The sequence below is a fragment of the Mastomys coucha genome, unplaced genomic scaffold (genome assembly GCF_008632895.1).
Source record: "Mastomys coucha isolate ucsf_1 unplaced genomic scaffold, UCSF_Mcou_1 pScaffold6, whole genome shotgun sequence".
Taxonomy (NCBI): Eukaryota; Metazoa; Chordata; class Mammalia; order Rodentia; family Muridae; genus Mastomys; species Mastomys coucha.
Genome location: NW_022196912.1, coordinates 77,035,865 through 77,062,984, shown reverse-complemented (window position 1 = coordinate 77,062,984; position 27,120 = coordinate 77,035,865). Strand labels below are relative to the sequence as shown.

General features: G+C 34.8%; 1 protein-coding gene across 7 annotated transcripts in view; it reads right to left on the bottom strand.

Moving 5' to 3' along the window:
- Positions 1-1,598: 1,598 nt before the first annotated feature.
- Positions 1,599-27,120, bottom strand: part of Lrfn5 (leucine rich repeat and fibronectin type III domain containing 5) — a 297,221-nt gene continuing 271,699 nt past the window's right edge. For 4 of the 7 annotated variants that reach the window (XM_031357359.1, XM_031357357.1, XM_031357360.1 and 1 more), the window contains 2 exons: positions 20,080-21,484; positions 16,638-17,589 (listed from right to left, as the gene is read on the bottom strand). In XM_031357359.1, coding sequence (XP_031213219.1) covers positions 16,722-17,589; positions 20,080-21,464 — 2,253 coding nt within the window. In that variant the 5' untranslated portion in view covers positions 21,465-21,484 and the 3' untranslated portion in view covers positions 16,638-16,721. Of the gene's footprint in view, positions 1,990-10,658; positions 10,703-16,637; positions 17,590-19,471; positions 19,739-20,079; positions 21,485-27,120 lie in introns of those variants that run through there. The other 3 variants (XM_031357361.1, XM_031357363.1, XM_031357364.1) reach the window with 3 other exon arrangements.

Genomic DNA, 27,120 nt, shown 5'->3' with positions numbered 1-27,120 from the left:
AGAATAAAGGTGGCTGCCACCAACTCTGATGATCTGAGTTCAATCCCCAATATAGAAGATATAATAGAAGGAGAAAACCTGTTCATAGAATTTGTCCCTTCAACTCCACATGCACACCATAGCATATGCATATCCATAAATCATGCACACATACATATGTACAAAATATATTCATAAAACATATTAAATTTTTAAAATGTATCCATGTACACCATTGCACACAATTATTCCTTATTGCTTACCTGGAGAATCATATATGGAGATTCTTCATGATAATATTTATTTTTATGTAAACATGATAGCTTACTTAATACATGACTGAATATGCTGCAAATGTAATACCTTTGTTTATTGTTGGAGATGTAGAGTAAGAAATTAAATAATTTCATTCTAATACATTAAAAGTATACTCTATAGAAAAGGAAATTATGATGGTTTTCCTTAAAAAAAATAGATGACAAACCCAGCTGAAAACAGTAGGTATCACCAACAACAAAAGCAAGAATGGAGTAGGGGCAAAAGTGTTACCATCTCCAAAACAAGCCTTGAAATACTGCTCTAGACTGTGATATAGAAAAACAATTTGCACATTGAAGAGAAAAGAAATATGATAGAAGAAATCTATTCTAGTATTCATTGTTTAGTGTATATCCATTTCTTTAACATAAACATTTGTACACACACACATAAACACACACACACACACACACCATTTTCCAAAGGTATCAAACTTGTCAACAGAGGATGAAACAAATTCCCATATCAGAAATCATAACCATTAGTCCAACTCAAGCAAATGACTTCCATTTCAAGCACACATTTATAATGCCTTGAAAGTGTGCAAGTGTTTTTGTCTAGTGTATCAGGCTGCTCTTTTCAATGTGGAGAAAAACAATTAGGAACTGCTAAATTTGAAAAAAAAACTAACTTCACTATTAAAAACAAATGCTACTTATAGTTCATTAAACTTATATCTCATGCCAAACTAAGATAGGTCTTATGCAGCTTTAAATTTTACTCAAATAATTATGACAATTTAGAATAAGAAGAACAGAAACTGTTCCTGATGCTTCAGTCTAATATATATTCTTAAATGCTGAGGTTGGATACCATCTGAGTGTGGCTTTATACATTATAAGCTTCAAAGATAGTACATTTCTCTATATTCTGGTGTTAACAAGATATGAGTTCTTTTTTCACTTACTCTGAAAATTTGAAATTATGGAGAAAAGATCCTGACCAAGTTATTAAATTTTACTATTTTCTTTGTTCTTTAGGAAAGCCAAAGCTGATCTACATATTCTCCAAACTGCTCATCCTCTGATGATCACTCAGGAGGCAGAGTCCTGAATACTTTGCATCTTACTTGAAATGTGCAGCTGCTATAAATGAGTTTAAATAGTTGTTCTTCTCTGCTATAGACATAGGCACAACCCTAAAGAAAAAATTATTCTGTTGAGCAATCTGAAATTCTTAAAGATTTTTACTCCATAGGTATAAAAGAACTTGATTATTAAAACATATTATTTCATATAAAAACTCACACCACCATTTAGTCTTGAAGCAAAAGGTAGTCCAAAAATAAGGCAATGTGCAAATTGTGTCATAGTAAAACATTTATTTGTTAAAGTGATATAGATTATTCAAGAATCTACAGTCTGTTAAATCATGGATGGCAATGTAGGATGGTTTGATACAGAACTTGATGCCAATGAAGGCTTGTTCTCTTTCCTTTATTAAAAAAAATATTTGTAGATCAGAAGAAAAAAATTTGGTTTTAAAAGGGGATGAACCATGTTGGGAGGGAGCCAGTTTCACTGCATCAGAGACATTGTTGCTTTGGCTCCCATGAGCAATTCCTTCTGGGACAAGCAGTTCAACAATCCACGCTGTGAACTGAAACATTTTCAAATTATATCCAGTAAAAATATCAGGGGCAACTGTTCTCAGGAGAGAGAGAAGTGGTGCTCTTCATATGGACTCCAGCCTCTGCAATCAGAGAAAGGAAAAGAAGAAAACACAAATCAGTAAGATGGTAGTGTTGAAATACTAAAGCTGCTGAGCTGAGAAACTCAGGCAGAAGCCTCCCTGCTCAAGGGAAAGGACAGACACAGACACCCACATCCATAGGGAAGATACTATCTGATCATGTCGAAGTTAGCAAGCGTGTAATAATAGCCATTCATTTCAAAAGCAAATCTAGGTACATAAAGCCTACATATTTACTTGAGTCAAACCAAAATTGTAGGCCAGAATTTGCTCTTATTTGATTTTCCCCAACACCCTCTAGGTAAAATTCTTTGTGTTCATTGATCCATGCCATTTGTTATAATATATGCCTCTGCTGCTTTTTAGAAAAAAAAAAAAAGACATCTTCTATCAGAATTCTTCAGCATTTCCCAAACTTTTATGATCTCTACTCTTTATATGCTGCAGTGATATCTGTAACATTAAACTTTCATGAGACTTGGTTGTGTTTTTAATGAAGAATATTGTTCATTTCCACTAATTAGTTCTTCACTCACAAATCAAATACAGAAAATGTGAATAAAAATAATTCACTAGAAGATACTGCATGGTTAATTGAAAGATGAATTGGGACAAAACTAAGTATAGCAGAGGATGGCCAAGTGAGTCATCAGTGGGAGGAGAGGCCCTTGGCCCCATGAAGGTTCTATGCCACAGTGTAGCGGAATGCCAGAGCCATTAAGCAGGAGAGGGTGGGGTGGTGAGCAGGGGGAGAGGGGAAGGAACAGGGGTTTGCTTTTGTTTTTGTTTTATTTTATTTTATTTTTGGAGGGAAACCTGGGAAAGGAGATGTTGTATGACATGTAAATAAAAAAATAAAAATAAAAATAAAATAAAAAATCATTTCCTAAAAATATTTAAAGTTCAAACTGTGATTATAGTTTTTTTCCAGGATGGCTGAAAACTTCTCATGGATTTAGGATATTTCTGTAAGTTCCAATCTTGACAAAGAAAGAAAAGCAAAGTGATATAACCTAGCAGGTAAATGCTCAAGCCAGCAAGCCTGGTGACCTGGCTTTAATACTTAGACTCTGCTTGAGGGATTGACTTCTGCAAGCTGTTCTCTAACAGTCAGAAGAATACTATGGCTTCTACATCTGCGTTTGGCAGGCATGGGGAGGGGGGAGGCAACAGCGGTTTGTTTTTGTTGTTTTAGTTTGTTTCTTTGTTTTTTGGAGGGAAAACTGGGAAAGGAGAAATTTACATGTAAATAAAGAAAATATCTAATAAAAAAAAAAGAAAAAAAAAGAAAAAAAAAAGAAATGTTCGACATCCTTAGTCATCAGGGAAATGCAAATCAAAATGACCCTGATTTTCCACCTCACACCAGTCAGAATGGCTAAGGTCAAAAACTCAGGTGACAGCAGATGCTGGCAAGGATGTGGAGAAAGAGGAACACTCCTCCATTGCTGGTGGGATTGCAAGCTGGTCCAATCACTCTGGAAATCAGTCCTGCAGACCCTCAGAAAATTGGACACAGTACTAACTGATGAACCAGCAATATAACTCCTGGGTATATGCCCAGAAGATGCTCCAACATCTAATAAGGACACATGCTCCACTTTGTTCATAGCAGCCATATTGATTTATTTTTTTATTTCCTTTAACTTTTATTGCATTATGATGAGAAAAGTTATATGATTTCAATTTGTCTGAAGTTGTTAACATTTAAAAACGTATTTTAAGTAAATAGAATTAAATCACATTCTTGTTTCCCTTTTGTACCCCAACTCCTCCCAGAGACCCTCCTCTTCAATACCTACAATATCTTTTTTTGTCATATTCCTTAAAATTTATAAAATATTATAACAATAAAAATGAGTATTATAAAAAAAGAATATTATTGCTTATGCACATGGACAAACACAAACACATACACACACAGAGAGAGAAAGACAGACAGAGAGAGACAGAGACAGAGACAGAGAGAGAGAGACAGAGAGTATGGCTAATGGACATGTACAATTACATACACAGAGAAATGTCATAGCTAATATATATGGGCAATCACACAGACAAACTCAGAGACAAACACACACAAAAATTTGTGCATCATTCACATGTTCAGTCACACAGACACACATAGACACTAATATGTATGCTTGTTAAGAGAATTTATACAGGAAGCACAGCCTATTTAAAAATCTAAGCTGCATACTGATTATTCTCACTTAGAGGAACAGCTGACTCTAGGTAAAATATCCCTTATATAAAATGCACAGAGCACACAGTCATATCTTAAATCTGGATTATTTTTATAGTTTGGTTATAACAAAGGATAGATGCAAATCTAATTATCAAACTCATTTATGTTTCATATCCTTTATACAGAAAGTATAAGAAATTATTAGCTTCTTTAGAACAACTCTTTTTACTTCTTAAAGTCCATTAGTAGAGAAGTTATAACAAAAATCTGAATTTATAACTACCTTATTTGATAATATAATGTAAGAAAGAGGACAAACTTGTAAATTATTAACATGTATTTGAAGGCTTCTATAAGCTAGTAAAGACTACCCCATGCTTCCTGTAAGTGCATGCACACACAAACACAGAGAAAGCATACATATTCTTACAGTTTTGAGTCTATACGTTCTTCAAGTTATCACTGACAACATCTCGGAAACAGTGTAAAGAGATCTGCTAACTTCTGTATACACTGTCTCTTCCTAACATAACATGAGCATCCTTTGTTTTACTGGGTTACACTTAAGGATTCAAATATTTGTTAATTATCCAAATTGCCATGGTTATTATCACAAAACTTATGAATGACTCCATGCTCCTGACTTTAAGTCATCTTTGTGTAATTATATTATTAGAATTTTATCACCTAATAATTGTATGTAATTCATTGAAATATTTCTGAATCTGTGTATTTCCATATTTATTTAGGATTGAGGTCTTTAAAGAGAAAAATATCAAAACAATACAAAACAAACAGAATAATACATTCTGAGAAATAAAATTCTGTTTCAAGCACTCTGTGTGTGATAAAAATTCCCCTTAATAGATGCTTCAGGTGGAAGCCTTGAGTCTGCCCCTCATTGTAGTTCCGTGCTCAAAGGCTAGCGTCTTCTCTGGGGCCCTTCATCCACACACAAAAGATCACTTACACTCAAAAGAGACATGTGAGAAAGAGTTGGGCCATAGCTTGATCAGAAGAGCATTGACCTTTATCCTGTGGGAATGATGGGCCTGAAATAACTAAAATAACTTGAATGTTTGAAGAATACCTACAAGGATGTCATACACAGCTTTAAAATTTATATATAAATGGAAAGAGAACTGGCTAGTGAGTGAATGAGATCTTAACACTGGTATAATAAACATTTTCCACTTTTGGGTATGAATTTTCTTGGTAATATTATAGAATGCACAAAAGTGAAAAACTGCTTATGAAATATTGTTATGGCATTAAAGAATTAATTTTGTTTCTTATAAGCATTTTAAAAAGTCATATCAAGAATTTTGAAGATTGACATATTCCAAACTTTTCTCACTCACTCAAAGTAAAATATAAACTACATGAAGTTATGGATTGCTATATGTATGAGGATATAGATAGTGGCTGACACATATTTATATTTTGTTTTAGTCACATGTTCAGATTTTCTATAAAGAGCACCAAATTCAGTGTGGTGAAAAGTCATTATTAAAAGTTTTATGAATCCATCACTCTGACAAAATTTTATCTTCTCTAGCAATACAGAGAATCCTCAAAGTAAGGAGAAAGGCTAACCTCTAAATTCTGCTTTGAATAATGAAACAAAAGAGTCACAGTGATGCATAATGCCCTTGGAATGTATTCAGGAACTGGTACTTGGCAATTTGAATAGTCTTGGGTACTCACTATTCTACTTCAATCTTCCCTATAACACTGAGTATGACTTTGAAGTGTTTCTGATATAGCAATCACCTGCACCTAATTTCTTACATAAGCTACCTTAAGGTTCAGGACGTTTGGATGACCAAACTCCAACAATGAATGAACTTTTAAAAGTCAAATAAAAAGACAGGAAGATCAATAGAAAAATGGGAAGAGTAGAGGAGAAAGGAAAGGAGGATGGGGAAGGGAGAAGCCAGAGAACTATGGAAAAGAGACAGGGATACAAATTGGCAAAGAAGAATTTGTTATCACTATTTGCCGATGATATGATAGTGTATATAAGCAATCCCAAAAGTTCTACCAGAGACCTTCTACAGCTAATAAACAACTTCAGCAAAGTGGCTATATAGAATTAACTCAAATAAATCAGTACCCTTCCTTTATACAAATGATAAATGGGCAGAAAAAGAAATAAGGAAAATGCCGGGCGTTGGTGGCACACGCCTTTAATCCCAGCACTTGTGAGGCAGAGGCAGGCGGATTTCTGAGTTCGAGGCCAGCCTGGTCTACAAAGTGATCTCCAGGACAGCCAGAGCTATACCGAGAAATCCTGTCTCGAAAAGCAAACAAACAAAAAAAAAATATAAGGAAAACAACACCTTTCACAATAGTCACAAATAATAAAACTAGCCAAGCAAGTGAAAGATCTGTATGGCAAGAACTTCAAGTCTCTCAAGAAAGAAATCAGAAAGATCTCAGAGAGTGGAGAGATCTCCAATGCTCATGTACTGGAAGAATTAACATGGTAAAAATGGCCATCCTACCAAAAGCAGTCAACAAGATTCAACACAATCCCCATCAAAATCCCAACATAATTCTTCAATGACATGGAAAGAGCAATTCTCAAATTCATCTGGAAAAGCAAAAATCCCAGAATAGCAAAAGTAATTTTTAACAAGAACTTCCAGGGAAATCAACATCTCTTACCTCAAACTGTATTACAGAGCAATAGGGATAAAAACTGCATGGTGTTGGTACAGAGACAGACAGGTTGATAAATGCAATACAAGTGAAGAACCAGAAGGAAAAAAAACCATACACTTAAGAACACTTGATCTTTGACAAAGAAGCCAAAATTAAACAATGGAAAAAGAAAGCATCTTCAATAAATGGAGCTGGTCTAACTGATTGTCTCTATTTAGAAAAATGAAAAGAGACCCATATTTGTCAGTTTACACAAAGCTCACATCCAAGTAGATCAAGGACCTCAACATAAAACCAAATACACTGAATCTAATAGAAGAGAGAGTGGGAAAGAGCCTCAAAATTATTGACACAGAGAGAAATTTCTTAAATATAACTCCAATGGTGCATGCTCTAAGACCAAGAATTGATAAATAGGGCCTCATGAAACTGGAAAGCTCCTGAAAGGCAAAAGACATAGGCAACAAGACAAATCCGCAAACTATAGGTTGGGAAAAAATCTTTCCTAACCTCACATCCTATAGGGGGATAATAACCAAAATAGAACTCCAGAAGCTAACCACCAAGAAACCAAACAACCCAATTAAAAAATGGCACTATACCTAAACAGAGAGTTCACACCAAAGGAATCTCGAATGGCAGAGAAAGAAATATTCAAAGTACTTTGTCATCAAGAAAATGCTTATCAAAATGACACTGAGATTCTACCTTACAACAATCAATATGGCTAAAATAAAAAACTCAGGCAACAGCACACGTTGGCGAGGATGTGGAAAAAAAGGATCACTCCTCCATCGCTGGTGGGATTGCAAGTTGGTACGACCACTCTGGAACTCAATCTGGATGTTCTTCAGAAAATTGGAAATAGATCTACCTGAAGACCCAGCTATATCAATCTTGGGCATATACCCAAAAGATGCTTCACCATGCCACAGGGCACATGTTACACAAGGCTTTTTATAGCAGCCTTGTTTGTGACAGCCAGAAGCGGGAAACAATCCAGATGTACCACAACAGAAGGATGGATATAGAAAATGTGGTTTGTTTACACAATGGAATATACTTAGCAATTAAGAATGAGGACATCCTGAGTTTTGTAGGCAAATGGATGGAACTAGAAAATATCATCCTGAGTGACATAACTCAAACCAAAAAGGACATGCATGGTATATACTCACTAATAAATGGATATTGGCCAAAACATGTAGAGAATGCCTAGGATATAATCTACAGAACTCAAGAAGGCTAACAAGTTAAAGAGGCTAAGTAAGGATGCCTCAATCCCACTTAGGAGGGAGAAGAAAGCAATCACAGTAGAGGGGAGGCCGGGAGGGACCTGGGTGGGAAAAAGGGGACAGGAAGGGGAAGAGGGGAACATGATCAGGTGTGGAGAACAAGGACTGAAGCTCTGAGGGCCAGCAGGAAGAATGGATACAGGTAACCTCAGGATTTAGGAGGTGAGGCAACCCTCTAGAATGTACCAGAGACCTGGAAGTTGACAGACTCTCAGGTATCAAAGAGAGGAACCTTAAATGAAATGCCCTACAGTGGGTAGAGGGAAATTCTACGTTATACATCTAGTAGTAGAAATACAGGGGACCATGTAGAAGATTGGAGTTGCCATCCCACAGTCAAAAACTTTGACCTAGAATTGGTCTTGTCTGAAAAAACTGCAGGGTCAAAAATGGAGAAGAGCCTGAGGAAAAGGAGGTCCAGTGAGAAGCTCGAATTGGGTTCCAGCTCAGGGGGAGGCCACAAGGCTTGACATTATTACTGATGTTATGGTATGCTTACAAACAGGTCTATCATGTCTGCCCTCTAGAAAGCACAACAAGCAGCTGAAAGAGTCAGATGCAGATATTTACACCCAACCAACCAACAGAACTTGGTGACCACTGTGGTTGAATTAAGGAAAAGCTGGAAGAAGCTGAGGAGGAAGGTGACCTTAGAGGAAGACCAGCAGTCTCAATTTACTTGAACCCTCAAGATCTCTGAGATCCTGAGGCAGCACCAACCAGGCAGCATACACCAGCTGATATGAGGACCCCAACCCATATACAGCAGACGACTTCTAGGTCTGGACTCAGTTAGAGAAGATGCACTTAACCCTCCAGTGACTTGAGGCCCCAGGGAGTGGGGAGGTCTGGTGAAGTGACAGTTGTATTGGGACATTCTCTTGGAGATGGGGGAGGAGGTGTGGGAAGTAGAACAGTCTGAAGGTGTACTGGGAGGGGGATAAAGTCTGGAGAGTAAAGTAAGATTAAAGAATAAATTAAAAAAATAAAATAAAATTTAAAAGAGCGAGAGAGAGAAAGGACAGAGGGAAAGTTAAACTGAGTGAAATGATATGGAGAGGCGAAGCACTCTCTGCAGGCCATCTCTGGCTAATGCACCGGGACTTGCTGAAGTTCTTGGTTTTTACTGACCCATCTCTCCCTTAAGAAACTCAAGAATACCCATTTGTGTCTTTCTGGCTCTGGGTTACCCACAGCCAAACATGAGGCAGAGTTCAGGGAGTTTTGTGAAAGAGTGAGGGATAGAAGTGAGCAAGATGGAGGGGGTCAGGACAACACCAGAAAATGTACAGAGTAAACCAACCTGGGCTCATGGAGCTCACAGAGACTGAAGAGCATGCAGGGGGTGGAACTAGAACCCCTACACATTTGCAACAAATGTACAGCTAGGTCTTCATATGGGTCCCCTAAGAAGTAGAGCAGAGCCTGCCTCGGTTTCTATTACTTGCCACTAGAACCCCTTCACTCTACCTGGACTGCCAGGTTGGGCCTCAGTAGAGAGGACTTAACCTAGTCGTGCTGGAACTTAATATTACATGGTGGGGCACCCCTACTTTGAGGAAAAGGTGAAGGGACAATAGAAGGAGAGAATTGTAAGGGTGGGACTGGGAGGAGAGGAGGGAAGGAGGCTGTGATCGGGATGAAAAGTGAATAAAAATAAAATACTGGGAGAAAAAAGAAATTCAAGAATGGTGTTAGGAAAGAAATGATACATAAAAATGGTCCTCTTTAGAGATGGAATTCACTAGTAAATATGACACATTGAGCAAATTAATATATATGTGTGTATACATATATATGAGGTTAAAAATACCTTTGATATTGAAAACATGCATTTTTTTTTCAAATTTTTAAAAGATTTCTCCCCTGTTTAAAACCTCAAACAAATGGCTGAAACTTCCAGCTGTTTGGACAGATTGCTTCAGTGTCCTTCCATTCTAGGAACATATTTTCTGATCCAATTAAAATGAAGAAATCAAATTCTTACTTGAGAATTACAAATAAAAAAAAAGGAACAGCTCTCAAGAATAATAATTGATAACTGACCAAAACAAGGCGTACAATAAGGCTCTGGTGACCTTGACTGTAAAACGACCTCATTCACTTTGCACAGCAGTGTAAGGAAAATAGCTTTTTCAACCAGGCAAAATGTGTTATCTCAACTCACAGTAGGACAGTAGGACAGGAATGAGAGGCATGGCTGAATATGTCCTGACAAAGACAAGTATCAGGCATGGGTCAGTATATTCATACAAAGATATCTGTGGGTACAGAAGAGTTGCTCCAGGGTCAGAGTAGTGGCAGAATCCGAATTACCTTTGATCCCAACAACATTTATGTTCATCTGCAGTTGGTCCAGACACATTTTGAACCCAAGTAAATAGCGGTTTATATTGCTAAGTACTCGAATTTAATGGACAATCTCAAATCAAGGCACTAGCATATCCGTAATTAAACTTTCATACATACAATAGCAAATCTCTGTGGTTTTTGAAGTAAATAGCTGTTAGTAAGCTTCTCACCTGTGTTTCCTGGACATTCTGTTCAACATTAGTCAGCAAAGCATCTGGGAAGGAGATTTTTAAGGTCATAATCAGTTCTTTACTTGTTTAGTTCTTTAAGATCGGCTCCTAGCACCCCACTCACTTTATGATTGCTGAATTGAACGATTACTTGTATAATAACAACTAGCTTTGCAATTTTATAGTTTTCTGTAGCTATTTTATATATTTACTAGTATAAGTTTAATTTTAATGTGCATATATATATATTATTAATATATGTCTGCTAATGTAGAATCAATGTAGTTCAATGAGACAGGCAGTTTTCTATTTCTATTCATCCCAGAAGTAGCATTTTAATTGCAGAGCTCTCCATGAAAAACATGGAAACTACAAAGCTCTAAGAAGATAAAAGATTTCATCCATACTTACCACAGAAATATAAAAAGAGTATTAACCATCAGTTAATAACTAGTCTACAAATACTCTTATGTCATCTATTTCTAAGTAAGAAAGTACAAATAAGATCCTACCTAAATTTTCATCCATATATACCATTTATCTATAAATGCTCAATATCATGATACAATCCTGGTTGGACATATTCCATTTCTTTGTAGAATGTCTTCATATGAAATTACTATTAACTATTTCAAACTGGAAAGGGTTAAAGGTCTTCAAGGATAGTTGCCAAATTTTATAAAATATGTCAAAGAAAGGTGAAATATTAGTTTGTTTTTGTATATGAACTCATTGAGCACAAACATTTATTTGAATTTAAAATAGACCCTGAAGGTTAGTATTTTCATAAGTGTTATAGAGAGAAAATAGTTAGGCCATCTGAACATGGTTGAGTGAAACTGTACTTCATAATTTCAATTTATTCTAATATTTTGGTATTCATTTACTTGTATGATATGCAGCAAAATCACATCAACTGCATAATGTATGTGTTAAATGAGATAAGGTGCATAACCACAATGAAAACAATAACCACAGGTTCATGTATATGCATATGTATATGAACATATGTATATATTTTAACATTTGTAACTATAATATTTACCATTTTGGAAGAAAGATGAAAGGAGGAAGTAAATAATTAGAAAGCTAAGATGATTAATGTGTATTAGAAAGTATGCATTTCAGCTCTGGTCTTAAAAATGGTACACATAGTTTGGAAACATTGATAGTCCTTTGAAACTTATTATATTTAACTAATTGCAAACATTAACTTTTATTGTATGATTTTAGCTAATTTCTCCTAGAAATCAGTGTATGTATAGATGTATATCTATCTATAAATTGATCTGTGCAGATACAGAATATTGATATATATTCAGTATTTCCTTTAGCTATTTAATATGGCCTGAAACAGCTGAGCACAGCCATAACAATTTCTTACCACTTGCTTTGTAATAATGACTAGTTGTAAATTTTAATAACTTTTCAAATGAATTTATATTATCACCATGAGATAATGCAATACTTTAATACACTTGCAGTTATAAACTGGTAATTTCTGTCCCACTTATAATGAAACCACATTGCTGGGGTAGCTGAATCATGAAAACATATTAATGAAACTTTTTGAGTAGATTTATGTTCTGCTAAAAGCAGTTTTCCTCTTAAAAACAATGGAAAGAAACAAAACTCATAGTGCTTATGATATCATGGCTGAGGGAACTTCCTTGTTCACTTTTTTAGTTTTTGGGTCTAGAATTTGGTCATTCTGAAAAAATGGTCTTTAAGAGTGACATAAAATCTTGTTGATTTTAATGAAAGATTTTCTTTTTCTATTATGAATTTTAATATTGCTTTTCATTTTAGAAATATATGCTTTTTTCTTTTATGTATATATGTGTACACATGTGGGAAATGATTGCACCATATGCATTTAGGACACTAAAGAAGTCAGAAGAGACATTGGGTCCCCAGCCCTCCTTAACTGGAAATATAGAAAGTTATAAACAATCATGTGTTTATTAGGAACTGAAACTAGGTCCTCCACAACACTAAGTTCGCTTAAGCTGTATCTCCAGGTCCCTAATTACATATTTCATACCCATAAAAGACATTCTATGACATTTCCTCTTGCATTATAAGGTATTTAAATATTATTTCTATTATTATTATTACTATTATTACTGTTATTATTGCTACTATAATATTAATATTAACTACTAAGAAGAAAATCATTGTACTTTCCCATCCAACCCACAGCTCTACTGAAGTCTTTACACCAGTTTCCCAGGGTCACACAGAAGCATTCAATTCTAAGGGCTGCTCTCATGACAATGAGCAGTCTGAGGAAGAGAAATAATCCTCTCTGTGTGACTTGAATGTCCCTGCTTGACTTAGCATTATAAACAGCACTTGTAAATTATTGAGGCCACGAAAACAACAAACTCTTGTTTGCTTCCTTCTTTGAAAAACAATATACAATTTCATTTACAAGACAAATACAAAATGTCTACAAAATTTAAATATTTGCACTTAAAGAAAGTTTTCTTAAGTTTATACCTGATCATAAGCAGAAAGGGAACACTAAAATTTGGAAAACAGGAAATAATTAAATTAATTACTTACAATTTTCTGATTTTTTTAAAATTTCTAAGTAAAGGTTACATTTCTGCAATTAAATCAAGTAAAACAAATGAAATTATATTGACAGCAATCAGTTTATGAGTGCTTACAACTGAAAGGGAAAATGGACTGAATTAAAATTTGAAAGTGTATTTCAAAGAAAATACAAATATTTTACTGAATGTATTTGTGTGTCAATAGATAACATAGAATATTTCAAAATTATATTTTAAGACTATCAAAGTATATCTTAGAAGTAGGTAAAATCAGCTGGTTTAATGCATCAGCTAGTAAGAACTCTTTGAGTCCTGTAGTTTTGGGGAGCATTCTATAGGAAATAAACTAGACACTGTTATGGCTACTGATTCAGACATCTGAATTTCACAGTTTTGTAGCACACATTTATATATTAATCAAGATGGAGGTCCCAAATATAATAGTCATCAAGCAAACTGCTCTTTCCTAGAATACTGAGAAAACTTTGAACTCTGTTTTCTTCCTTTATGCCATTACATGAATTATTGTATAGAATTTCTAAATCAAAAACAATTATCCAAAAGAACCAACGCGTTTTAGAGAGGGATCAATAATCTTTTATATAAACATTCAGAGTAAGAAATTTTTTTAAATCTACTTTAGTAACAAAGATTTCATATTTTTTGTTTATAACAACCTGAAAATGTTCTAGGGCTAAAATTAAAGTGAAATAATGAAGACAGGGTAATAAAAATCATATATCCATCCTGTCTATAGTAAAAAATAATGAAGAATACCACATATATATGGCAGGTTAGGTAAGGACTATACTATATGTCAAATGAAAAACAAGGAGAATATGGAATCTCTGATGTCTGTAGAAACATAGTTTCTAGACTACAATCATCATGATCTTAATTAGTCAGATCCATGCATAATTGCAATGATAATTCCACCATCCCTAGAGCTACTCATGCATTAATCTATCCATTTACACATTCAGTCGACTAGGCATTTATTCTGCATCAGACATTATAATAAATAACATTAATTTTCTGCATAAGCAATCATATGATGGCATCTTATACAAATGAACATCAGATGACTTTCTTGATATGCTAGTTTTTTGTTGATCTCTTGAAATTTAAACTCTTCCAAAAATTAAAACAGGCTTAGATATTTATGTTAAGAGACAAGGATCCAAGCATGAAAAGTCTTATGAAAATACTAAAAAACATTAATTATTTTAATAACTTTAGTCAAATTTCAAATGGTTCAACATTAAGAATTTTTCAAATGTCTACGAGAAATGAAATATATCAATATATATTTCAAAAGATGCATAAGCAGGGTATCATTTCTAAAAACAAAGCTATTGTAAGATTGGAGTTTGGCCGTAGTTTCCAGCAGGCATGCAGGGCCGTCTACTCTGGCCTCCAGGTCTTCTTGTCCTCCATAAGCATGTCTTTGTGAAGACTAGAAAACTTTTGCCCATTCGAGGTGTGGTAAGAAATTGGTAATGGGAGGATTAACATGTGGATGCCATTATATACTTCCTTAGAAATAATTTGATCAGTTGTGAATTCAAAATAGTTTGAATTAGGCATTGTTACCATAGCAGTGTTGAAAGTCACTCTGTCTTGAGAGGTACTTTCTTTTCATGATCTATGACCACACAGGTGACTATATCTATAGGAGCAGTGGAGGAAGACTAGCCTTTGCTCAATGAAAAGCAAATCCTCAGAAAAGAAGCAAGGCAGAGATGGGATTCGGAAAACACAAGCGAGCCTGCTCTTCAAGCTCTGAAATCAGTTTATAAGGTCTGGCACTAAAGTCATATTCAATCTGACTTCTTATTTAGTAGTATCTAGAGGAAGCATATGTGATAAGATGTACCTCTTTCAATTTTAAATTAATTGACTTATTTTGTATGTACACAGAGGTAAAAGTGAAGCTAAGGATTTGAGAATCTGAAGTTTAGCTTTAAGTAACGTTTGAGTGATGTGAGTTAGTACACTACTGTTTTGAGGCAGATGCAGGGGTGCACCCCTGTAATCTCATCACCTGGCCAGGAAAAGCATGTGTGTAAGTGGACCTCGAAGGCAATCTTAACTACAGAGAGGTTTTGAAGTCAGCTTGGGACACCTGTGTCTTTGCTGAGTTGAGTGTCTAAGATTTTACATAAGACATAGCCTAACAGCAACATGAAAGTAAAATTAGAAAGAAAATATAGAACCATGTGTATCATTTAATAACTCAAATTAGGTATATATATCTATGAGTCAGGTATATATATCTATAAGTCATGGCTTCAGTGAATCTCCAAGAATGTTTTATCAAGGAAACATACAACTAATGTTTACATACTTCATAAAAATAGTGATTACATTTACCACAGTCTTTTGTTTTAAAAAAATGCATTTACTTTAAAAGGCAAACATTTAGCAGCACATATATAGCAAATAAGAGAAAAAAAGAAACTCTGGTTAAAAAGCAATGATTTTCTACTGTTTGTTAATGGGATGAGTCCTCCTTTAGAAGTTTTTATTTTCTTGTTGATAAATGCAAACACCTATAGGCAGGCTTATATTTTTATCTGATCCTTTACCTTCTACTAAAAAGATGTCGAACACATTCATTCAATAGTCGTGTTTCAGAATAATTGTGATCACCTTTATATTTCTATGGATTAGCTTATATGATAAATGTAAAGTAAATTTCCTTTTATTTTATTTTCCATTGAAGAATCTGAATTATGAGAGAAAAGCAGCTCTGACGGATTTCGACACCTGAACCAAGACTGTTCTTTAGAGGATTGCTTACTTTTAGCTTTCCTGGGAATGCTTAATTTGAATAATAAATTGAAATATTACACTGTTCTTTACAATATAATTTCCACTGAAAGTAATATAGTGCCTTAACTGAAACTTTTCAAGTATTCATAAACAGGTTTCTATTTCAATTACAAAAGTCTAATTTTTATGTGATAGGATTTTACTTAAGAAACTGTTGTTTATTTTTTGTAAATGGTGGTCTGGATCTAGCATGGCTGTCAGAGGACAATTTGTGGACGCTCATCTTCTCTTTCCCCTATTTGTTCCCATTCACTAAATGGTCACGCTTGGCAGGCAGGCTTGGTGACTTTACAGGATGAGAAATCTCTTGGCCCTGTGAGCACCATGTTTTTTAAAATATGATTGACTGTCACAGGGCTTGTATATTAGCCTTTAGGGAAGGAGAAGGCACTGTTGCAATCTCTTGCTCTCCTAAGCTTGCCATTTTATTTATGTAACCTTCATGCATGTATATGAAGGTACTATATTCTTATCTCTTCCTTAAAAGGTTTCTAAAACCCTGAAGTGAAAGTATCAGACACAAGAGAAGAATTTCAAATTTCAATTTCTTGTGTACATTTTCGCTGTGATTTTTCAAAAGAAAAAAAATAGATGACACAAAGGTTTCTTATAAACACTCCACATTTAAAACAGTTCCCTTTCCATAGCAAAAATCAGAAACATAGTACTAAGTCCACATTGCATTCATAGACATGCTTCTCTTAAGAGACAGCTCCCATGACTTCTGTGAATTATCATAATGAGAACAGTACTTTAAACCTCCACTGAAGGAGGACCTGTATCTGGCTCTAGCTCCCTCAGCAGGCACAGTGAGAAACTTACTTGGCTTGGTATGTGCTCTTTGAGATGTGGGCCCCTCTGTAACAGAATCAGGAGGGCAGCTAGCTAACTGCAAGGCAGTTGAGTTGTTCCTGTTAGTGTTTTGGGACTCAACATTTGTGACAGCTTCACTCTGCGGCTCAGCACTTGGCTTCGTGCCAGTCTTTCTTTTCTGCTTTTGAGACACAGGCGCACTTGAAGTCCAGGTAGGAGGCAAAGCAGAGGTAGTGGTAGAAGAGTCCTGACTCGAACAAGTTTCTGAAGACTGAATCGCATTGTCACTGGCAACTTTACAGCACTGGGCATTCTCTTCATGGCCCATGGCTTGTTTGGACATGGACTGGGGCAGCGTGACACTGCAGCCTTGCATCTGAGCCCCATTAGTCTGAGAATAAACGTTGCTAACCTTCGTGACCTTGTGTTGCCCATTATTGTTACAAACCTTATACCGGATCATTAGTATGATGATGAAAACCAACACGGATGCAACAATGATTCCACCAATGATAATAATCATGGTGCCACCCAAAAACTGGGACTGCATAAAGTGGCAACGGACATAATCCTGTTCCGTAGTAAACTGGATGCAACCCACGACTCTTGTGGCAGTGAGGGAAGTGATGCCATCATCATATATGGCCAAGACACACAAGTCATACATAGTTCCAGAAGCCAGATTATTGACCAGAAATGTTTTGCTCGTAGGAGGTATCATTCTGAGGGACAATGGGATAGGTGTTAGTATTAGCAACAAAACAACATATATACGCAAAGTCATTGTGGCTTTAGCTCTGTCTCCTTCAATACTCATTAAGATAAGCACATTTACAGCAGATATGAAATATGGAGATGTGAACTGATCTTTATATTTACCCAGTTAGAATAGCCGAAAGCTCATTGTTACAGTTCGCATTATATTAATGGTGCCTGCACCCTGCCGTGACAAGCTTACTAATTACAATGGTTGGCAAAGCAGAACTCCTAATAAAAGCCATTGCTAAAAAATCATTTATGACAAATTGCTTTTGAAAGGTGTGACTGTGACATTATCTGACTACTAAACAAATCCATTTAGCACTTACAACACCTCTATGGCTGAAAGGCAATTTGAAAAGAGAGAAAACACTGACAATCACATTAGCAACCAGAATGGAACTGCGATTCAGAGCATTTGCTTTCCAAATCAGTAATAAGCTGCTATGGAATGGAACCTGCTAAGGCTATCTTTAATGACTTCTACTGTTACAAGGATGAACAGATTTTACTTACAGACATTGTGATTTCTTTTGCCTCATTTTTCAGTATGTTTTAATGAGTGTGATGTGCACATGTGAGCAATAACCAGGACACAAACCATTTGGTAAGAGTATGAGTTCAAGGAAACAGCATATGTATCTCCATCAAGACACCTTTTTGTTTTTAAGTTTAGAGAAATCTCTGGATCCATTCTACAGAAATGAGTTTTCTGTGTTCCCATTTACTGCTAACTTTTTTCTAAGATGTAACCAAATGCAATTTAAAGTATAATTGTTTTGGAAGAAAACAGTAAGACTATAATTTTTTCTGAAAATGAATTATAAATATTTCAAACCATGGTAAAACTAAAATGAGACACAAAATACACAGTGTGCCCTGAAAGCACCAGGAAATTTACAAGAGCATGTATTCACAACCAAAATTAATGCTGCCAGTTAGTGAATGTATTGTAAATGTGTGATATCAATGTATAAACTTTATAAAATGCAATGGAATGGATATTGATGTTTTGAATATGACAACCACTGTGGTCAGGAATTCAGCAAGGTTCTCAGAACCACAAAGAATTTTTTTCTTTGGGATTTGCCAAGAAAATGTGGCTTATCACAGAGTTAACTCCTATAATGTATGGGCAATACAGGAAAGTGTGGTAAGGCCAGCATCTCTTATTGACCAGCAGTTGAATATCATCTGTGGAAAGTGTGGAGAGCCTGCGAGACAGGCGTAAACTACATTTTGCTAATACTCATATGTCATAGTGTGCCACCGGATCCATTTACTGATGAGAGGGATATTAGAAACCACTTAGCCTAATTGTTCTCTTTTTAAAGATGAGGAAATTAAAACTCAATCAGGTAGAACCTGGTCCAGGATTGATTACATAGCTAGCTAAGATACTTTTTTTTTTATTTTTCCCACTAGTGCACATTTATTTTAAGAAATTCATCTCATTTCCATACATGAATGAAACACAAATTATTTCTAAGGATTTAGCTTCTGTATATAAGAACTAAACTGACCTGAAAAGTTATATTTTTCAAAGACTTTACATCATTTCCTAGGGGTAATAATAATATGTCATGTGTAAAATTATATGGAATAAAAATTGTGAATTTCCAACTGAAATTGGACAAGATGTGACTATAAATCAATGAGGCTGAACTTTAGAAAAACATACCAGAAATTCATTAGGAAATGCAAGTTCTTTATCACTGTCCCATCCCAGTATTTGCATACATGACCCCAGTGATACTTTCTCTGCTCAAAATATGATGTTCAGCCTCTTTGGAAGTATCTTAAGAACCCATGCACATGAAATAGCATACACACACATAACTCAGTCACTCAAAGAATCAGTCTCATTACTTTATAGTTACATCCTATTTTTTCACCCAAAAGTGGCAATACCCATTTGGTCACCCACCTTATTCACAAGACTTGACTCCAAAAGGCTTGTTTCCAAAATTGAAACTCACCCTCAAAGATGAAGATTTGCCACCACTGAGGATATTCAAAATAGTATGCCGAAGGTTCTAAAGATAGCTCCAAAACTGCTTTGAGCAATGGCTGCATCTTTGGGGTAATGGGATAGCCTCCCAACGTGACTTCCTTGAAGGAAAGAACACTCATGTGGATGTGTAAATTCTGGTATGTTTTTGAAAATTTAAAGTATATCTGTCTTGTATGATAGTCACATCCCTCATATGAGATAAAAAAAATAGGCAAAGTATTAAGTATAATTGTGTACTATTTGAAAACAAAGCCATTCAAACTCCTTCCCCATATAGACTTATCACTTCATATATTACATTATCCACTATAAGGTTGGATTGCTACATTTACAGCACAGTGTAGCAGTGTCAATTTAGAAACAATACAAAGTAATAGTGCTTTACACATCCTGCACTATAATGGTCAGCAAAGATCCATTATGCCTGAATTTTTCTTACCTGTAAACAAGGGTGTCATCATAAGTACCATTGTACTGAATTTGAAACATACGGATTCCGGGAATATTTCTTTGAAAATTAAATTTAAGTAGTGCTGTTGACGAAGTTGCTTCTGCCACCACAATTTTATCTTGACTTATTTTTGTATCACCATTACTACTGCTAGCATTCGAACCAGACTTAGTGGATGTAGAGATATCTGAAGAACCAGGATCAGGCTCATGGATATGATTGGTGCTGTTTAGTAAGTGAGGGAGTTTAATTATGTGAAGATCCACAGTTTGTGTTGCTTCCCCTGCAGGATTGGAAGCAATACAGGTAAAAGCCCCTGTATCTTTTACAGTTGTTATAAGGATGTCAAGTGTTCCATTATCATACACCAGAGATCTTGTTGCATTTGAAATCAGCTTCCCTTCAGGAGAAATCCAATGAATGGCAGGTTCAGGGTCTCCTCTAGCTTTACACCTCAGTGTTGCCCTTTGACCCTCCAAGACTCTCATCTCATGTGTATGACGAGTGATTAGCGGAGGCTCACACAAAAACTCTTCCTCAGGAATTGACCAAAAATAACGACCAGTTAAGAGTGCAGGAGAAGCGCACGTCTCAAGGTCATCTTCTCTTGACAATCGCCTCAGCCACAGCAACTCACAATTGCAATGCAAGGGGTTTCCACCAAAACTCAATGCAAAAGTCGATGGGCTTATGATTCCTGAGGTGGCCAGCACCTGGGCTCGCTGAAAGAGAGGGTCAGGAGGCAGCTTTTGCAGTTTATTTGATGTTACATCTAGCCGAGTCATCTTGTGCAAGTGGGAGAAAGTTCCCTTAGGAATGTTGTCAATCATATTGTGATCCAAACTAAGGGTGTGCAAGCTCACCATCTTCTCGACAGCATCCCAGGGAATCGTTTCTAGATTATTATAGGACAGGTCCAGCTCCTCAAGGGCAAAAACATCGTCGAATGCTGTGGAAGAAATTAAAGTCAGCTGATTGTTGTTCAATATCAAATGGTGGAGATTGGAAAGCCCACTGAACATATCATTTGTAATTTTAGTCAATCTGTTGCTATTCAAATGCAATGCTCTCAAATTTCGTAGATCAGCAAAAGCATGGGGTGTAATAAAACTTATTGTATTCCTGGATAGAGTCAGGTCCACCAAGCTGGTCATGTTGGCAAAATCTTTCCTTTTTATATTTGTAACAAAATTGTCTGCCAGCCGTAGCTCCACAGTTCTTCTGTCAATGTTTGGTGGAACAAATAGAAGCCCTTTCTTGGCACAAAGGGTTGCAAGATTGGGAGACAAAATCTGACAGACACAACGCTTGGGACAGATCTGAGCTCGCACAGCTATGCCAATGAGAAACAGGTAAAAAAGGAATTTTTCCATTGTAGATCAGGATTAAGAGCCTGCAAAAAAAGATATAAAGGAGAGTTTAAAATCCAATTATTCTATATTTCATATCTGAACTAGGATATTTTATATAAATAGGTACATAGAAAGAGTAGTTCTGGTTTATATATCAAATAAGTATTAATATACTTTCTCTAGTATCTGTGATAGACATGAAGAAAGAATAATATAACTCTTCACAGGATGAAATATTAATTGTAAGACATTAAAAAAGGATCAATATCATTCGGTAAATTAAGAGCCGTTCTAAAATATGTCCAAGGTCCCTTAAGTAATTTAAGTACACACATTCACACACACACACACACACACACACAAAAATAGAGATTTGTTCTTGTTATTAGAGAGTTAGGATTTCAGAAAAGAAAAAGAAATATGATTTAAGACAACTCTTTTTACACAAGTGAGTTCCAAACATTGTGAACATATTTACTCACTTAACAGATTCAGAAGTAGGAGAAGAATATTAGCTGTTGGAATAGTTTGTAACTAATAGTTTAAAGGGATATTGTTGAACTCTCACATCCAAAAGCTGTATCTTATTCTTAATATATATGTATATATGTATATACATATATATATATATATATATACACACACACACATATATATGTACTTACATAAAATTTTACACAACAAGATAGAAAAAATGCTGTAGCATATCACCCAACTTTAATTGAATATGAATAAAACATGTAAATTTATCTAGAAGCATTACATATTTTTCTGAAAATGTTATACCATAATATTCAATTGTTTCATGTATTATTAAATGTTGATATAATGAATAACAATTACTATTCTCAACTAGTAATGTCTTGTTTTCTTAATGATTGGTAGTATTGAACTAGACCTTCAGTGGGGAACAAAATGTATAATAAACAAAACAAACTAAAACCCAGTCTTCAGATACTCCAAGTCATTTTGCATGATGCGGATAAGTGAAGTAGTAAATTTAAAAAGTGAGATATGATTTCTCTAGGAGACATTACCCAAAATGACAACAGGAGGAAAATAAAGCAGGTGTTCATGAGTGGGCAAGTGGAGGAGAGTAGTCATATAATGAATTGATTTGTATACAGTCCACACCAGAGGCAGAGATCTAGCATCTTGTAAGGTGGATTATGAAAGGGTTTCCAGAAAAGTAAATAAAAGTCTAGTGATATGTTGGAACAATACCAAGAACACAAAAACAAATATAATTGAAGTTCAGAAAATGATAGGAAGGCAAAACCACACTTGTAGAAATACAGGGAAACCATTTTCTGAATGCAATTTCTAAATTGTATCTGTCTGAGCTCAACGTGAAGAAACCATAATCTGGCTTAATAATCAGAGGAAAACAAAAAAAAATCTTAAAAGCCATTCTAGAAATAAAAACTATGATGTAAGATGAGGCAAACACATGGCAATACTAACCCACTCACTGAGCCATCTACATGAAAAAGGGATGGGGGATAATGAAAGTGTTTCCAACGGTTCTAAGCTAAAGGGAAACATTTTAAATTGGATATAGTAATATTTTGATAAAACATAAACATAAAGAAAATCATCACAGAAACAAATAAATTTCTCACCAACAAACCAAACACTGTAAGACTATAGAGTAGATATTTTCTTGAGAAGAAGAGAAGAAAGATGCATCTAATGTCAGAAACTTGGGTCTTTAGAGAATGAATGGAAAACAGAAGATAGGATGGAGTACTGGGTGTGAATCTTATGCCTTTATAATATATAAGAATAGGATAAATATTTTTAAAAGTTACTTCCTGATTATCAAAAGGCAGAAATCATACTTAGAGATAATAGCATCATAATTTGTCATTTATAGAAAAATAAAGTAATTAACACTTGTGATTTAAAGAAATAGTCCACTTAGATTCATAACATAAAGCAGGTTATATACCTCAGGGATGAAATGTAATTAAAGTCTATTATCTCAATAGGAAATGTAAAATCTACATAAGGAAAAAGTTAAAGAGAAAACAGAAATAATTTATATGAGAGCATGAATCAACAAGTTTTCAATTAGAAAAAACTGGATAAAAAAATTCAAGGTCCCAAAATAAGTTTTTATAAAGTACTATAGAATTGACATAACCTTGCCATTGTGAAAATTGAAGCAAAACAAAAATTTAATTAAGAACATTAAGGAAAATACAAAGACAAATTACAAAGACTTTAAAATATAAAGGAATTTAATGACTTATATAACAATAACTATGCCAACTTAAAAGCACAAATTCATAATAAAATATAATGTGCTGAGATAACTGCCCAAAGAAAATATCATATTCTAGATACAAACTATATGTAAAATAACATAAAATTATTCTAGGTCAAACTGAAGATCATTATAGCCAAGAGTCACAATTTAAATATATACTAAATTATATAGGATCATATAGGGAGATATAGTCTGTGTGTGAAGGAGCTGTTGCTAGTGGAGATATTTATGAATCTTGGATTAGCTACATAGAAACTCTCCATTCAATTATTATAACTATTTTAGAGCAACATATAGATGAAAAAATATACTGACTAGTTTTGTGTGTCAACTTGAAACAAGTTGTTGTTATCACAGAGAAAGGAGCCTCTCTTGAGAAAATGCCTGAATGAGATCCAGCTCTAAGGGATTTTCTCAATTAATGATCAAGGGTGGGAGGATCCATTGTGGGTAGTGCCATCCCTATGCTGATAGTCTTGGGTTCTATAAAACCCAAGCTCAGTAAGCCAAGGGGAGCAAACCAATAAGTAACACCTCCCCCCCCCACACACCCACATAGCTTCTGCACCAGCTCCTACTTCCTGACCTGCTTGAGTTCCATTCCTGACTTCATTTGGTGAGGGACAGCAATGAGTGAAATGTAAGCTGAATAAACTTTTCCTCCCCAACTTGCTTTTTGGTTATGCAGGAACACAAACCCTAAGACAAAGAGTATATACGATGCTACACTGTAGTTTAATAAGAAATGAGTGATGATGATTTTAAGAGATATATTTCCTTAGTTCTATACTATGTTTAAATTTAAATTTGCTTCCTATTTTATAGAATAACTTACAGCTGTATCAAGAGATAACAGAAATGTCACTGAAGTTTTGACTGCTTAAAAATTAGAGTAAATTTCAAATAGACATTAAAAAACTCTTTAAACAGTCTTTAATTTCTGTTTAACATTTCTAACTATTAATAAAAATGAGTTGTGTTAAGGAGCTTTCCAATGTGAGTAGCACAAGGTAAAACTTTAGATTTCAAAATATATAAGACCAGGAATCACGCAACTCAACGGTTTTATCTCCTTATCTAAACCAGGATTAATATATAATTAGTTTTATCATTACACTGATAACCACTGAAGAGTAATTATGCTTTACTGTAATAATGATTTTTAAAACTATAAATATTAATAACATATGAATGATTAATCTAGGCATATAAAACTTACAAACAGCTGTCTCTTGCTTGGTAGAAATAGCAAAATGTAAATTACACAAATAGGTTTGACTAAGAATTCTAGATGGGATGTAGCACTCCAAGTTGGAACAATGTTGTAACACTTTAGATAATTTCTGCACATCTCTGAATTACATGTTCTTTCAAGAAAACTCTTCTCAGACACAAAACAACTCATGTATAAGCAAAGAAGCAACTGCCACACACATTCTAAAATGATTTTTATACAACTCTCTGCTTATGACTGTTATATAACATATGCTCAAGAGCTAGTGTTTATTTGGCAACTGGAGTGGGATATCAAAACAAATTCAGATTTTACAAGCAACACAGATTATAATGTATTTAGTAGAGAAACCAGTATATCAGAGTTAAACTTCTGCTTTTCCCTGCAGCTGCTCGCCCTCAGGAGAGCTCTAGTACGTCAGCTAGTGTAGGATTGTTCAGGCTGGTACTCAGAGGCAAACAGAAATGTCCACTGATTCTGATGACTCGCTGTAGGAGATATTGAAGTGTTTAAAGTACTGTCAAGAATATTTTATTCAATGAAACACAAGGGACTATATAAATCAAAGAGCATTTTTCATTTTCTGTTTACTTATTTTTTCATAGAGAACCTAGAAACAATTTATTTACTTATTTTAATTTTTGCATATGTGCATGTGTGGGTTCCTTTGGAGGCCAGTCAAGAGCATTCGTTCCTTGATGCTATACTTATAGAATGAAGCTAACTGCCTGTCATAGGTATTGGGCACCAAGTACCTATAACTACTGAGACAGCTCTCCCTAACCAAGCACAAATAATTTAAACCACACCTTCCATAAAAGCACATACCAAAGACATTTTGATTACATCTATCACACTCAGGTGTCGAAATATGACATAATAATGATCAACTGGTCTTTAATAGTTTAATAGTAAAGCTCATTATCATATTAAATATTATTAGTTAAAATCCATAAAACATCCCCATGTTGCTAAACAAACTCTTTAAAACTTTAAAAAATTGGCATTTAATTATAACAAATACAATTAAGACAAAAGGTATAATAGGAGAAATTCTGACTAAACCTATCTTTGATACTTAAGTTTAGATAGTTCAATAAGTCACTGGATTCTTAGTATCACTTTATGTTATATTTTTATATATAACTCATGTGAACATGTATCTTATTATAACACATATGTATAAATGAATTTTTGTGAATGTACATTTTAAAAAACTGGATAAGTATAAAATAAAATAATAAAACAATAATTACTATTTCTTGAGCACAATGCAAAGGGGTGATTTGTTTGTTTGAAAATGAGGAATCTTGAGATGATGATAGCACAAAAAGTCAAATAACTATGTGGAATTTCTTATATTCTATCTGACTTGTTGATATGTGACTACTTCAATGAGAATTCACTTTCTATGAAGTTTTTTCTCATATTTCAATTGCATGTTCCTTCACAACTTCTACCAGATCTTCCTTACCTCCCAACCTCCTAATTTCATGTGTTTTCTTACTCCCTCTCTCTCTAGATAAAGACAAAAATCAACCAATCAAACAAATCACAAAAAAAGACAAAAATGCAAAAACTAAACAAACAGACAATAATATGGAATCTGCTTTGAGTTGTCCAACTATTCTTGACAGTGGGACCTGTTATACAGTGTGTTTAATATACCTAGTGACATTTATTTGGAAAATAGTAATTTGCTTCTTTTCTGAAAGGTATCGATTGCAAATAACTTCTTGGTTAGAGATAGGGCTTTTTGTCCTCTTCTCCTTCTCAGTTTTGACGATTGGAACCTGTCTAGATTCTGTGCATGCTTCCCAGTCTCTGAGGGTACACATGTGTATCAGTCTTGTTGTATCTAGATATTACCTAACACCTTGGCTCTTAAAAGACTTAACGGCTTCTTTTTCTGTATAAATGCCTGTATGAGATGAAGTCATTCCACTTAGAACTCATTGCTCTAAAGTCTCTTACTCTCTGCAACAAGTCTCTCTGTTGATTACCATGTACTGCAAGAAGAAGCCTGTTTTATGAGGATTGACTGATGCTCTTATCCATGAGTATAGCAATATATCATTAAGACAACAATATGAACTATCTAGCACCCTCAGAGCTTCCAGGGTCTCAACCACCAACCAAGGACTGCACATGGAGGGGTCTGATTGTTCTGG